At 38.7% G+C, this 16,044-nt stretch overlaps 4 protein-coding genes across 4 annotated transcripts; 2 read left to right on the plus strand and 2 right to left on the minus strand.

Annotated features, from left to right (window-relative positions):
• Positions 1-858: 858 nt before the first annotated feature.
• Positions 859-8,604, plus strand: LOC130413051 (putative protein MSS51 homolog, mitochondrial). Its single transcript, XM_056737981.1, has 7 exons — positions 859-993; positions 1,565-1,740; positions 1,817-1,963; positions 4,242-4,366; positions 5,739-6,302; positions 8,102-8,195; positions 8,370-8,604. The coding sequence occupies exons 2-7, from the start codon at positions 1,583-1,585 to the stop codon at positions 8,560-8,562; spliced, it is 1,281 nt and encodes a 426-aa protein (XP_056593959.1). The 5' UTR covers positions 859-993; positions 1,565-1,582; the 3' UTR covers positions 8,563-8,604.
• A 620-nt stretch (positions 8,605-9,224) lies between these two features.
• mss51 (MSS51 mitochondrial translational activator) lies at positions 9,225-12,350 on the plus strand. Its single transcript, XM_056737983.1, has 6 exons — positions 9,225-9,343; positions 10,534-10,668; positions 10,824-10,948; positions 11,072-11,635; positions 11,760-11,850; positions 11,949-12,350. The coding sequence occupies exons 1-6, from the start codon at positions 9,327-9,329 to the stop codon at positions 12,145-12,147; spliced, it is 1,131 nt and encodes a 376-aa protein (XP_056593961.1). The 5' UTR covers positions 9,225-9,326; the 3' UTR covers positions 12,148-12,350.
• A 235-nt stretch (positions 12,351-12,585) lies between these two features.
• LOC130412888 (myeloid-associated differentiation marker-like protein 2) lies at positions 12,586-13,455 on the minus strand. Its single transcript, XM_056737685.1, has one exon. It carries the CDS (start codon positions 13,453-13,455, stop codon positions 12,586-12,588), a length of 870 nt encoding a protein of 289 aa, XP_056593663.1.
• A 1,274-nt stretch (positions 13,456-14,729) lies between these two features.
• LOC130412889 (myeloid-associated differentiation marker-like protein 2) lies at positions 14,730-15,596 on the minus strand. The gene has a single exon (XM_056737686.1). The coding sequence runs from the start codon at positions 15,594-15,596 to the stop codon at positions 14,730-14,732; it is 867 nt and encodes a 288-aa protein (XP_056593664.1).
• Positions 15,597-16,044: the final 448 nt, after the last annotated feature.

Below are 16,044 nucleotides of genomic sequence, written 5' to 3' on the forward strand. Positions count from 1 at the left end.
TGTTGTTCTTAAATTAGATCAAAGTTTATATAATTCTCCTTCAGAACTGGATTTGTGGATGTTAAGGTCAGTTTAAGCAAATTGAACCACATCATTTATATAATATGGAACTGTTTTTCATTCAACCAAGGGATCAAGTATTTTTTAACATCAAAGTTACTTATAGTGGAAATTGTGATAAATAATCCATGTTACAAAATATTGTAATTTACTGTAGTATTTACTATAGTAATCTAGTATATCATCGCTGTCCTGTTTTTCAGAAATTGGAAAAAAAACTTTTTAAATGATTACATTCTGTTATCAAAGTTGACCGTCACTTTTTAAAATACTTTTTATATATTTGCAAGACGCGGTGATTTTTGGCGAATTTTTTTAAATCATAATATGGATATACAAGGTTTCAGCATAATGATAGGTTATTCATATATATTTACAACATTTGAATGTATACTGTTGTATTCTGTGTTAGACTGAATAACGCTGAAGTAAATATATTAAAATATTTACTATGATAAGGTTTAAATACACTATATTTAGCATCTAAAAATGTTGCTGTCTACTGTAGTAATTGCTACAGTATGTTTTAATGTGGTATTTTAAGTACCACGGGTGAACTGTATATGAAGATCTCAGTTTGGCGTAACTCTAGATCTTCATGAACTCTTGACTGATGGGGGTGGATGGATGTGGAGTGAGGGAGTGGTCACTGCAGGGTCAGAAAATTAGTTTGGACTAATTTGAACATGTTCCCTGAGACTCGACCTGGACAAACGTCAGCCTCTCCTCTCGTCTCAAAAAAGGAGACTATAAAAGTGAGAGAGAGAGCAAGAGAGAGAGAGAGAGGTGGAGTTACTTCTGCTGTCTGATCCTGTGAAGAAGCACACCATCACAAGATCTGGATTTGCTCAGAGTTTCATTGTGAAGTCAGTCAGCGAGTTTCTATGTGACCAGTTTTCTTTTTCATTTACAGTCTGCTCTTTTCTCTTTCTTGTGAGTACGCTTTTCAAATGTGATATTGTATTCCTGCAATGGTGTTGTAATTGTGGGAGTTTATAAGAAGAAACTGTGTGATAGTAAGTCATGAAAAAGCTGACAAACTTTATCTCTGGCCGGAAATATTTCGTCATAATATTTGGGTTTCCAAGCATTCCAATAATGTATATATCAAAATTATTATTACTCTTATTATCCCGAATTCTTCAAATCCTGCTCTGAGCTATACTCAGATTTAATTTTTATCTTAAATTTAAGCTCAAATGCTAGAGATGACTTACAAATCTTATTTCTTCTTCCTCTCATCTGTTTTCCTGCCTGTTTATAGTTTAAAGATGGATGTGTTTGTTTGTAAGTAATGTGAAAAATTCAAGCGCTGATGTGTCGTTCATCATGTTTGAGTGGCTCTGAGTGTTTGCTTTGACATTTTAATGTAGAGAAATGAGTCTTGTGGAGGAAAAGTAGCTGCCGTATCAATCAAATGTGAAACAGTTATGAGAAAAAACAAAGCACAAGTCTTATTTCACCCTTCAGTCAAAAGAAGTTTTGCATCTTTGTGTGTGTTTAGGTGAAGACTCGAGATAGAATGGCCAAACCACTTCCAGCGCCTCCGAACACCTTCGCTCCCAGTTCTGACAGCGTTTATTCAGACCAGTTTGGTTTTTACTCTATGGACTCTAAGGTTCCGGGTCTTTCTCAGGTCATCTTAGACAAACTCAAGATGAAAGATTACAAGGACTACAGGTGAGAGACTCGTTCAGACGTGTGTTCCTGCGGGTTCCTTGATGGATTGATCTCACATCTCTCTTGTTTTTTTCAGGGCGGCTCTGGAGGGAAAAGGCAAAGTCGGGTTCTACTCTCATAAAGAAATGTTTCAGAACATGGAGGATACGTTTAAATTCTGCGCCTGCTGCTCCAAACTCCCATCCAACCTGCCAGATCCCCGAGCGCTGAAACGCTGCATCAAGTGAGAAGATAACACATGTACACACACACACACGTGTGCAACTGCACCTGCTGTTTGATATACACACATCTGTCAATCACATAAAACAACCTCCTTGCACGGAACACAAGAGTTTTACAAGTCTGGTTGCTTCATAGATGCTTTACTTGACCACTCCAGACACATCTGGCATCCTTGAACAGTCAACATTTCATTGTGCAGACTCTGGTTTTGTGTCTAAAGAAAAGCACACTCCTTATTAGCACACACAGATTTCTTTTGTCAGCTGGTGCTGTCCGTCAGGCGGCGGGTGGGTGGGTGGGTGTTTGGAGGTCGTATCATGTGGCTGTCATTTCCAGTTTTGGCTTCTGAGAATTATCACCCGCTTGATATAATACAAAGCTAATGTGTGATGTTATCACCTCTAACGCTGTGAGCTAACACCCGACACAACACCTCACACAGGTTTACACCAGCACCAGACTACTTTAACTGTCAGATTGATAGTTAAACAAACTTTTATGAAAATAAAATATAATTTTACTATTTGGGAGTATAAGTTTAGAAATTATAATTATATGTGACCCTGGACCAAAAACGAGTACGAGTCTTAAGTAGCACAGAAACATTCTTAGTAGAACACAAAAAACATTGTATTGGTCAAAATGATCGGGAATCAGGATATTGAGTAAAGATCAAATTTTCTCAATATTACAGATTTTCAGATAGTTGTATCTCGGGCAAATATTGTCCGATCCTTACAAACCATAAATCAATGAATAGCTTTTTTATTCACATTTCAGATAATGTGAAATTGTAAATTTCATAAAATTTACCCTTAAAAAGGGTTTAGTTGTCCAGGCGCACATACTATATGATATATTTAACAGATTGTTAGATAATGACATATGTAACTTTTCAAACACAGTAATAGTACCAGGTAATAACGCCTTCTTACTTTGATACCATGGTGCTAAATAATTGACATGTTTAGTGTTCTATAGGTTTTTACTCATATTTTAGATTATTATCATTGGTTAAAACAAACTTTTCCATGAGGGCAGAGATGGGACCTCTTTAATATCCAAATTATCTCTCCTAGACATCACCCTGTTGAAAAAAACAGCATATACTGGGTTAGGTATGTTTTGATGCTGGTTTGACCAGCACACGACCAGCTAAGGACCATCTTAAACCAGCACAAACCAGCATTAAGACTTACCAAACCAGCATATACAGATTTTTTCAACAGGTCAATGAGATTCAGAGGTCAGAGAGAATGAGGTCAGAGAGAAAATGAAAGTCTCATCTGCGTCTCAGAAATGTCCTCTAAGAAAACGAGTCAGAAATGTCACAAAAGTGTTATCCTGTGGCTTTCCTCTGGCTCAGAGCATGGCACTAGCAATGCCAAGGTCATGGGTTTGATCCCAGGCCATTGCACATAGTCAGGAGCAAATCAATAATACAATTCAATGTAAGTCACTTTGGGTAAAAGTGTGTGCCGAATGCATAAATGTAAATGTCCGTCATTAGAGTTTCAGAAGAGATGTCAACAATGTGTCAAACTGAGCTCAGATTTGTCAAGTCTGCAACCAAAACTCAATATTTTTGAATATCTCAATATGAACTCAAACATTTCTCATCATATTTACCCAAATCCAGATTATTTGACCTCTACAATCTACATTCACTTTACACCTCTTTACATGGGTATTCGTTTAATTTCTCTTGAGCACTTTTAAGAGAAACATCTGAGAAGTTGATAGTGTTGAGGTGTGTGGTGTCTCTCATGGTTGGCATGAAGCAGTAATATACTGCAGTTCTGAGCACATCTATAAATAGCGTGTTGTTAAGCGAGTATTAAGTAGTTCTGGAGTTCAGCTGGAAATCTTCCAGTCTTTCTCTCTTTAAACAGACAGACAATAAAAGTCCTGAATATTCTTTTCTGTAAGAAATCAGCAGTTATCATTTCAACTTGTGAATGAGGATCTTGGCATCTTCATGATTATGTGCGTTTATATCTCTGCTCCCGTCTGTTCTCTTAAAACCCGAGCTGAGTTTTTGACTCTGTCTGAAGGGGAAATTTTTTAACGAGCGGGACAGACACACCACATGATGTTGCCACAACAACATAAACCTAATAGACTACTAAAATGATGAGAGCAGGCTCTAAAAATGGCAGTGACGTTTTGATCTGTCTGTTGTGAGGTAAACCCATAAGGGTTTATTCTATGATATGTGCACTGTTTGTCCTTTTACCTTTGACTTTAAACTCTTCTGTATGTGTCTGACATCACAGGTGTCTGAATGTGTATTACTGCAGTAAAGAGTGTCAGCGGAAGGATTGGTCTCTGCACAAGAAATTCTGTACAATGCTTCATAAGGTCTCCATCGACCGGCTGGTGGAGTGGCTTGTTCACACAGGTGAGAGGAACATCATTTTATATGTGTTCTGAGGGGGGGGGTAGCTGTTTCTAACCTGGTAAAGGGATGATTCACGTGGTTAGGGAACTTGTGTTTTTGTTTGCATACTTTAATAGGAATTAGTTTTGCTTTGTAAATAAGTTTTGCTTTGTTATGAAGCCGTTTTTCTCAACGATAAATTATATCTTCTCCACTATGAATCAATTTTTATTGATCTTGAATCAGTATTTCTCCATGATAAATCAAATCTTCTCCATTTATGAATCTGATCTTCTAAATTATATTTTTTTTTTCTAAATTATGAATCAGGGTTCATTCTGGGTAAATTTTATTTGATTATGAATCAGTTTTTACTCTGTTATGAATTATTATTATTTTGTATAATTTTTGTCCCATTATGATCATATTTTGATCCATTATATATCAGTTTTTCTTGTTATGAATCAGTTTTTTGTATTATGAATCAGTTATTTTCTATTATGAAACACATTTTCATCTTCATGAATCAATTTTGCTAATTTTTTAATCAGATTTTCTAAATTATAAATATGTTTTTTTTTTTTTTACAAATTATGAATCAGTGTTCATTCTGAAAGTGTTTTTGTCCAATTTAAATCAATTTTGCTCTGTTGTGAATAATTGTTTGACCATTCTCGTTCAAATTTTCTCCATTATGACTGAATCAGTTATTCTCATTTATGAATCTGATTTTTTAAATTATAAATGAGTTTTTCTAAATTATGAATCAGGGTTCATTCTCAGTAAGTTTTTTCATGTTATGAATCAGTTTTTAATGATCATGAATCCGTTTTTCTCTATTATGAATCAATTATTTTAAATTATAAATCAAGTTTGTTCCATTATGATAATATTTGGAACCATTATATATTTCGTTTTTTTTATTACGAATCAGTTATTTGCTGTAGTGAAACACATTTTCATCTTTATAAATCAGTTTTTCTAATTTATTAATCAGATTCTCTAAATTATAAATCATTTTTTTACAAATTATGAATCATTCTGAATCAGTTTTTCTCCACTGTAAAGCAGTTTTGCTCTGTTATGAATAATATTTTCTCCATTCTAGATCAAATTTTCTCAAATGAATCAGTCTTTCTTGTTTAATAATCACATTTTCTAAATTATAAAATAGTTTTTTCTAAATGATGAACCAGTGTTCATTCTGAATCAGTTTTTCTCCATGAAAAATCGGTTTTGCTCTATTTTAAAATCAGTTTCTCTTCAGTATGAATATTTTTTTTCTCTATTATAGATCAATACTTAAGGCACAAATCAAACAGCAGACTAACATTTTTTCATTTTGTTAGATTTATGAATCAAAATTTAAATATTACTAATTTTCCTCCAACAGGAGATCTTCCTTTCTCTACGGAGGTGTGGTCTCGTCCTGCCAAAGACATTAGATGTTGGGATGATTGGCTCTCTATGCAGGGCGACTTGACATCACGCCTGGAGCCCGTCCTGTCCATCAAAAACATGACAGACCTCTGGACCAATGTCTGCCGACCACGGCCGGAGGAGGCGGAGCTCCGTGATTCCGTGTGGCGGGTGTGCAGCGAGTTTTTCTCTCGGGCACTGAGTGTGGGTCTGGGGATTAAAATGTCCCATCTGGACCCTTATTCCCGGCCTCTGACCATACATCTAGTTGGCGCAGGTCATAATGAGACCCTGGGAGCCCGAACCACAGACATGGATGAGCTCAGCCGCATGTTCCCGGGGCACCAGGGACTGGAGGTGGTGATGGTGGGGCCGGAGGTGGTGCAGGGACCCATCATGAGACCCCCGCTGAGGGCTTTCGGCCCGCGGGGGAGAGTGTACATCAGTGCATACAAGGGTCTTTACCATCAGTTCTGGGAAGAAGTTATTGAGAGAGGTGAAGCTGCTAAACCAGATCTAGTGGTGGGATTTCACCCAGGTACAAACAACACAACATTCAATCCTGAAGAGCTGAACATTCTGCATACTGTCTTCTGTATCGGCATATGGCCACTGTCTGTTTAGTTATTCTCTCTGAGACTGAGAGAACCAAGGCAGCATTTAGATGGTGTAGTCATACAGTTCTTGGTGTTAAGGAGTTTATTAGATGACTTCAGATTGTCACAGTCTTCAGGCACAGATGGTTGACCCTTAAACTCACGTGTGGGGGTTCAGTTTCCAGTTATAGAATGATGACGGGTGTCATTTAGACTGAAGACAGATGTCACTTCCCTGAGGCTCTGTGTTTGACTTTTACTAGCTGTTATTCATAGTAACAGCTCAAAGCTTCAGACTCACCACCACAAGATCCCTGAACAGTTCCGCTAATCTCATACACACACACACACACACCCACACCGACAGGATTTAAGCATTTTTATTATACTCCATTACAGTCCGTTTGCACTTTCAAAATTATTTTACTACATTATAAAGCATGTATCAAACGTCCTACTCCACTATCCATCCATCCATCCATCCATTTTCTACCGCTTATCCGAACTACCTCGGGTCACGGGGAGCCTGCGCCTATCTCAGGAGTCATCGGGCATCAAGGCAGGACACACCCTGGATGGAGTGCCAACCCATCGCAGGGCACACACACTCACTCATTCACTCACGCACTCACACCCTACGGACAATTCTTCCAGAGATGCCAATCAACCTACCATGCATGTCTTTGGACCAGGGGAGGAAACCGGAGTACCCAGAGGAAACCCCCGAGGCACGGGGAGAACATGCAAACTCCACACACACAAGTCGGAAGCGGGAATCGAACCCCCAACCCTGGAGGTGTGAGACGAACGTGCTAACCACTAAGCCACCATGCCCCCCCCTACTCCACTAAATTGCCTAAAATAAATTTAGTACTAACTTTTACTTTAGAAGTTAAAGTAAAATATAGTGAATTAAAGTAAAATACTTGAGTACACGTTAGAAAGTCCTAGATTTTTTTAATCTCAAAATTTAAAAGTAAAAGTAAAAGAAATTTCATGGATAAATATAGATATATAATGTAGTGGAAATACATAAAACACATTGCTAAAAATAGTTCTTTACCCTCCAACCCTGTAAACTGTTCTGCATCTTTAAATTTTCAAAAAAAAAAGGGTTAAAATGACTGGTATCCCAGTAACCTATACAAACACACACACACATTTTTATTAATGTAAATGTAAATTACTTAATATAGATAAAGTGGCAAAATGAACACTTTTTTGTAATTGGGATGATGCTGCATGATCCTGTTATCCACAAAAAAACTGTGAAATTGTAGCCTTATTTAATATATTAAAGTATATAAATATGTATATTTATTAAATTAAAGATTAGATCCTTACACCGGTTGGTAAGCAGTTTCCCCAGTCTTTTATATTGTATTTTCCACGGTTCACCCCATGAGCAAGTGAGGCTATAAGTTAATTCCAGACCCTGCTCAATGGATTTACATCTAAGCATGGTTCTTCTCAATGTATAGACAAAATGTCATGAAACTAAATCATATCTGATCACTTTTACAGTTGTTGTTTTTCTAAGCACTAATATCCACACATTCAAAAGCACTCACTTGTAATGTGTGAGGGGAAATTTGCACTGTCAATCATGTATTTAAGACTGTGATTATCCATCTGATGTGTCTGTGGGATGAATCTCCTGCACCTGTTGTGATCTTTCTTCGTTTCATTGATCCTGTGTGTTGTTTTAAGAGACGTGTTTGTTGTTTGTGGTCTCACGCAGGGTTCCATGCATCTCCCGGTTTGGGGGAGGGCTGGCTGCCCACATTACTGCTATTGAGAGATTTTAACATCCCATCCATCTTCACCATGTACAAGTAGGTAACATTCAGTCAAACAGCTTTTTCAATCTGCCCTGTTTATTGTTTTTCAGTAACATTTTTTTGCGTACAAGTATACAGTACGAAAATGTAATTCAAAACAATGCAACGCACTTGAACATACTCTAAAAATCTCTCTCTCTCTCTCTCTCTCACTCACTTTCTCTGCAGTAAGGCAGAGATGGAGAATTCTATCCAGATTCTGATAGAATTAGAAATGGATGTTAAAGATACCGGCCCGAATCCCTTCAGCTCCCAGAAACCAGAGCAGGTTCAGTCCAGGCCGAATAAACCACCCAGTCACTGCAACGCCTTCTATATTTACTTTCAGGGTGCGCTGGAGACACAACAGGAGGAAGAATAGTTCAACTAGACACATGAACCTTCACTTTAATTCACTTATAAACCAGCTAAAAGAATAATTGTATTCTGAATACAAAACTTAAAGATTATTCTACTGTTTAAATGTTCTTGAGTTGATATTTATTAAATATTTTTTGTTAAAACATGTTTCCGTGACTTATTGATCACTTAATGAGATGGTAAATGGTTTAGCATTTCTAGAAAGCCCAATTTTCTAAGTCCAAAATTATCCAGTAAACATTTAGCACCACCTTGTGGTAAAACGACGACCCATTTTATGAGTCATTTTATATTCATAAAATTATTCGTTTCCATTTATAAACGAATGGTATTTTTATGCATTTTGTGATATTATGTTTTTTTTTTGTCTAATTTCATTCAGTTTCAGAGTATAAAAGACGTTAAACGATAGTATTACGCTAAATAATTATCTTATATAACTTGGGTAAATGTGTGTGTGCCATTAAACTCAACAGGAGATTTTGAATAACAAAAATATTTGGCGAAAATTTCGATGGGTTTTTAATCTATATTTTCACCCTCATAGCCTATATAAAAACGGTCATATCTGTGTAACTGTTTTTCGTATAAACATTGTAACACCCTGACAGGGCCACCGAAGTCTCGAGAAAACACCCGCACAGCTGCCGCGGGTATAAAACACCGCGAGAGTCGCTCACCCGACGCTTTAAACAATCGAGAGTCGCGACACACAGTCTGAAAAACTTCATTTACGAGCTCATCTTTTTATATTCGCCAAGAACAATGACAGAAATGAGAAGGTAAGAGAGTAGAGATGCAATTCTTAAAACTCAAGGTTTTTATTACGTGTTTTATATGAGATTGCATGAGATCTCTGATCAGATTACTGTGAATTAAAGTCAATGTACATCATGTGATGCCATGATGGCTTCTGTCATTTTGTTATAGTGATCAAGTTCACTTTTCAATGTTTTTCATGTTTTAACATTACAGTTGTTTGTAATACTGTAATGTAGGCTATTCTGCGTTCTGTTTTTAAATGTTAGGTGTTGTCTGTCTTTACTCAGTTGCGTTTCAACAAGTGTTTTATATCTGTAAGTGCCTGTCAGATTTTGCCCTCTCTGTCTTCTCTCTGTATGTTGAATGTGTTTAGAGAGGACAGATGATAAAAATATCCCATCAGCTGTCACTGCCATCCCTTCACACAGACCTCAGGCCTACAAAAATACTCTGAATCATGAATGAATATTATACAGAGTTTTACTTCACACTTTACAATGCTGCCTATTTGTTAACAATGAACAGTTTCTTGTAATGTAAGTTGTGTTGTTCATCATTTGTTAATGTTCATTGTGCATTAGTTTTAGCAGATACAAAAATTTAATTTTAAAATAGATATATTGGTAAATGCGGAAACCAACATTAAATAAAATGCAGAGTAGCATTCACTCTTTTATAAAAAGGTGCCTCAAAAGGTTCTTTGATGCCATAGAAGAACCTTTCGGTTCCATAAAGAAACTTTGACATCTGAAGAAACTTTCTCTTTCACAAAAGGTTCTTTGTGGCAAAAAAAGGATTTTCAGGCTATAAAAAAGGAAGAAAGGGGTGGTTCTTTAAAGAACATTTGGCTAAATGGCTCTTTGTGGAACCAAAAATGGTTCTCCTATGGCATTGCTGTGAAAAACATTTTAAGGCACCTTTATTTTTGGTTGTTCATGTAGTGAATTCATTTGACGATTGGCAGATGCTTTTATCCAGTGCACTCAATCTTTTATATTTGCAGCGATTTGAAATCATGACCATAGCTATATTTTCTAAATTTCAAATTTTTTGGTATGATTTTTGTGTGTGTTTTGTTTGAAATTAAGAGATACTGGAGTAAAAAATGTGATGATTTATGAAACGCGTCCACCATAACCTGCCTTCATGAATTTATAAGTATATTGTAATTTAATGTAAGCGTTTATCTTCTCTCTCTTTCTGTATTCAGTGCTCCAGACAATAAGCCTCTCACATTCCATACTACAAAAGAGATGTTTGAAAAAATGGAGGAGTCCTTTAAGATCTGTGCACATTGTGAGAGTCTTCCATCACAGATCACGGGCACATTGAAGCGATGCGCTCGGTAAGAAAGATGTGTGACGGATCACGGTGACTTGTTTAGATCTTTGATCACAAAATATTAAATAAGAAATAGTTCATATGATTTCTCTCTCTCTCTCTCTCTCTCTCTCTCCCTCTCTCTCTCTCACTCGCTTTGTATCTTTGTCTATTTTCCAGCTGTCTCAATGTGTATTATTGCTGTAAAGAGTGTCAGAAGAAGAACTGGTCTCAGCATAAACTCTACTGTGATAAACTGCGTATGGCTGTGATTGACAGACATGCTGAATGGCTCATTTATAAAGGTGTGCGACGTCAAACTTCATCGCCTGTTAAGACTTAATTAAATGCTGCTTCTTAAATAAACCTCATGTATGGAATTCCATTAATTATCATAGCTTTTTCATGTGCCTTCCGGCATCCAACAGGAGATCTTCCTTTCTCTACGGAGGTGTGGTCTCGTCCTGCCAAAGACATTAGATGTTGGGAGGATTGGCTCTCTATGCAGGGCGATCTGACGTCACGTCTGGAGCCCGTCCTGTCTGGTAAAAACATGACAGACCTCTGGACTAACGCCTGCCGAGCATGGCCGGAGGAGGCGAAACTTCGTGAATCTGCGTGGAGGGTTTGCAGCGAGTTTCTCTCCCGTCCGCTCACGATCGGTATGGGTCTGAAAATGTTCAATTTGAATCCGTACTCTCGTCCTCTCACGATCCACGTGGTGGGAGCAGGTCAAAGCGAGACCATGGGAGCCCGAACCACAGACATGGATGAGCTCAGCCGCATGTTCCCGGGGCATCAGGGACTGGAGGTGGTGATGGTGGGGCCGGAGGTGGTGCAGGGACCCATCATGAGACCCCCGCTGAGGGCTTTCGGCCCGCGGGGGAGAGTGTACATCAGTGCATACAAGGGTCTTTACCATCAGTTCTGGGAAGAAGTTATTGAGAGAGGTGAAGCTGCTAAACCAGATCTAGTGGTGGGATTTCACCCAGGTACAAACAACACAACATTCAATCCTGAAATTTTTTTTAGATTCTCTATTTATACTCATAATAAAATAGAAGTCAAGTCAACTATCGTATCCAAAATGTTGAATCTTGGTATCTTTCTTTTCAGGGTTTGATGGACAGGAGGTGAGTGAGGATTGGCTGCCGACACTACTGCTGCTACGAGATTTTAACATCCCGACATTGTTCACCATGGTCGCGTACGTTATGCGTACATTAAAAAAAAAACATTTGATGTTGAACTTACAGAGCAAACCCATGATTTCATAACCCCCCCCATCTCTCTCTTTGTCTTTAGTGATGCAGAGCGTCAGTCATTTCTGCAGATGTTTTTGGAGTTGGAGATGCATGTTAAGGACACGGGCTCGAATCCCTTCAGCTCTTTAAAACCTGAACAACAGCCCAAGAGTCCCAACAAACCTCTCAGTTATGCCAACGCTTACTACATCTCCTTCCACGGCCTGCTAGAGATTGAAGAGGGAGAAGAACAGAACTAAATCTGAATGTTTTTACTCAAACACGATTTTGTTTGAAAGACACTGCTAGTGATCTCAGCAGTTTATGAGGATTTTAACATGCTTTTAATGAAACGTTCAATGTTATAGCATGATGTGTGTATGTAAAAACATGCAAATATACACAGATAAGTCAAGCGTGTCAATTTTATCACAACTGGGGAAAGATAAAGACAGAAATTCAACTTCATCTTTATATTTATTAATGGTACAGTTCAACCGTCTTTCATTTGAATTTTATGTAAATTGACATAGCCTCATGTTATTTCAAACCTGTATTACTTTCTTTCTTCTTCAGAAGATATTTTGAAGAATGTTGGCCAACAAACAACATTGAACCTCATTGACTTCCATTGGATGAATAATATCAAATATTTACCAAATATCAAGTGAATGATGAAAAATCAAATTTATGCATTTTTATCTGCGTTTACAAAGAACAATAAGACACCAAATGAGGTCAGCGGTGTAGAGCCCCAGGTTAACATATGTCAGGACCGTGATCACATTCATGTCATAAAAGCGGTAGTTATATACTTCATGCTCATCGCTTATTCCTTGTTGGTAGTTTTTATACCCAAAGGCAGGCCAGAGAATGGCGGCAGAAATGTAGAGCGCTACAGACACCCCGTCCACCACCAGCTCCATCTTCATGAGATCACAACAGCACAACAGATTCACACACTTCTGAAGATTTTTCAGGATCAATACCACGCTTGGAAGAAAACACACCACATAGACCAGAATGCACCACATCAACCCTGCCGGACGATAGCGGTTCTCCACGCCTTTGAAATAGTTGTACACTGCAGCAAACATGAGACATGCGACAAACGCCTGACTGAAGCGTAAGATGCCCCGTCCGTTGGAAAGATAACCTCCAGGACACTTGAGCTTTAATTTTACGGCATCAGCCATGTAGACTCCAAACGCCACGATGGAGGCAATGGCACAACACATGTCCGCAAAGCACGTCGAGCACACAAAGAACACGCAGAAGATGACAGATGCAGACAGCAGCATGAGTGAAGACAGAAGAGTGAGTCCACAGCTCAGGTCATCCCAGCTGTGTTTCAACACACACTGTTCAAGCACTTTAGCCAACAGACATTTCTCCATCACGAAGATCACGAGAGCAACAATGGCTCCAAATGCCCAGACAAACTCACACCAGATGCCGTACGGACTGGAGGTGGAGCCGCGGAACGTCGGGATGAGCAGAGCCAAAATGCAGAATACAAACTCAAGGATCCGGAAAGTCTGAGAGAGACTCAAACCACAAAAACCCATTCTTACTGAGGAGCAGGTGCACAGCGGAGAAGTGTGTGTTTGTGTGTAAAGGACTGAAGTGGACAGTTATTTTACACAGCATGATTTACATTTCAACAACTGATAACATCATTACCCTCATCATAAACTCTTACTGCTGATGTGTGTCTCCTTTTTCTATTTTTAAACGTTCATATTCCAAACAGTAACCTCCCTCTAAGACAGTGTTTCTCAAAGTGTGGGGCACGCTCCACTAGTTGGGAATAGAAGTGGGGCACGACAAACTGGAAAAAAATTGGTCATTTTTTTGTCCATCTCTATTAATTCCTTCATTTATTGACCATGCACTCAAAACAAAACAACGGCACATTTAAATATAACCCTTACTTAAAGACTGCAAAGACAATGTCACGTGGAACCATAGTAGCCTATGTGAGTGATTTCATGTCAGAAGGGTAATTGAAGTGGAACAAAACATGTGGAGAGGTGTTAGTGGATATAAAAGTTAACAATCTAGTTTGTGGCATGAAAGGAAACTAGAGATTGGCCACCAGCAGAGAAAACCAGTGGACCTAAAGTTGATGACCATTTAGGTGGGGCTATTGGGGGCAGGTGGGGCTTGGAACTCTTCACTGCCTCCAAAGTGGGGATCGGCAGAAAAAGTTTGAGAAAGACTGCTCCAAGAGTTCCCCATTAACCCCAAAATAATGATTTTACTAAACTGTACACTGCAGATGTTACAGACATTTCCATTAATGCTAAAAATGAATTTAATGCAGTGCAAAATGTAAAATAGAGGTAAAAGAACTGTAAAAAATGGTTTCAATTCAGAAAAAAACATGGTTAGTACACTTTTTTATAGTAAAGGGAGGCAGAATGCAAACAAATTCAATACAAGCAGTTTTAAGAAATAAAAGTTAAATATTTTATTAAACACTTCAAAATCAGGTACAAAAGTACACACATGTAAAGTACGTCATTTATTTTGAACAATTAACAGCAAACAATTGAAATCAAGGTGACTCTTTCCTTAGACCCACTTTGGAAATGTACATCAGGATGTACAGTGATGTTAAAGTGAATCGTTTATTCACTCTCAAATCTTTTAAAACCTGGATGCGACTCTTTCTCTGCAGTGAAACACAAAAGGAGATATTTTGTCTCAGTGGTTTTGTGTTCATGAAATGGAAGTCAATTGGGATACGTGTTGTTTGGTTTTCATCGTTTTCCAAAATATCTTCATTTGTGTCCTGCAGGAAAAAAAAAATGGTACAGGTTTGAATTCACCTATCGCCTTAAGGGCCTCTGAATCCACATATACCACAGCAGGTGAAGATGAGGTCGATGGCATAGAGGCCGAGGTTAATGTAGGTCATGATTGTCACCACAAACTGGATGCTCCATATGCAGCTGTCTCCCGGGCATTCTTTGGGTCGCGGGTTCCCTCGAAAACTGTAGATGGGCCAAAGTAGAGCAGCGGAGGCGTAAAGCACAACGGAAATGACCAGGAAAACCATGGCGAAGCGGTCAATGCCGCAGGGCAGACATTTTTTTAACTTAGTCATGATGTTGGTGATGATGAGGAGAAGGGTTAAAGGCAACGGAACCGCGTAGGCCACGATACACCACAGCAGAGCCGGTTTGCCCACGTAACCGATCAAAGAAATAAGGATGATGCACCCAACAAACGCTTCAAGAATCTTAACCAGGCCGGGAAACGCAGACATGTATGTGGAAGAACGTGTCGAGTCGCATTTGTCCCTGACCATCTCCACGCAGTAAAGTATGCAACATACGGCGGAGAGGATCGTCACGCACCAGCCCCAGACGCACCTCCGGCAGACGTAGAAGTTGGCAAACATCACCGTGCAGGAGGAAGTGCAGATGGACGACATCATGGCCATGCCCGTCGTGAAGTCATCCCAATCCATACAAAACGACAAGATAAGCTTGTGGATGAGCAACATCTCGATGATGGTGATGACCAGCGTGAGGAGAGGACACAACGCCCAGATCACCATACAGTAGATCCAGTAGGTGTGGAATGGGTGACTCCAGATGTAGCCCACTCCAAACGTCAGCGCACACATCAGGATCTCGGCAATGTGCAGACAGCCGCGACGACCCGTCAATGCTGAAGGAGAGAATTTGACCTTGTCCATCCTGGAGAGGAACACTTACAAATACAAAGTGCCACTTTCAGTCTGATCGAGGCGTTATTAAAGAGATGGTATGGAAATGAGCTGCTCTCTCGGAGATAAAAACACACATGATGGGTCGATGCATGCAAAACGGTCACACAAGGCCATGCTATCATGTGTATGAACTTGACTGAAACACATAGTAATTCTTAACGTATTACTCATTTCACTCACACAATAAAGAGAGAGACTTGGCAATAAATTGAAATGAAAAGTGAAATGAAAGTGAAAAGTTGATCCATTTTGATGCATTGCTTTCCAGTCACAGCATGCGTGCACGGCTTCTAAATTTTGGACAGATTTTAGTGAATCATAAATTCTTATTCAAAAGTTATTTTGTAAAAAAAAAATTGTGCCACAACTGAGAGGCTGGAGACAGAACAAATAAATGTTTTGTATATCATATCTG

Source organism: Triplophysa dalaica, chromosome 23 (assembly GCF_015846415.1).
Source record: "Triplophysa dalaica isolate WHDGS20190420 chromosome 23, ASM1584641v1, whole genome shotgun sequence".
NCBI lineage: Eukaryota > Metazoa > Chordata > Actinopteri > Cypriniformes > Nemacheilidae > Triplophysa > Triplophysa dalaica.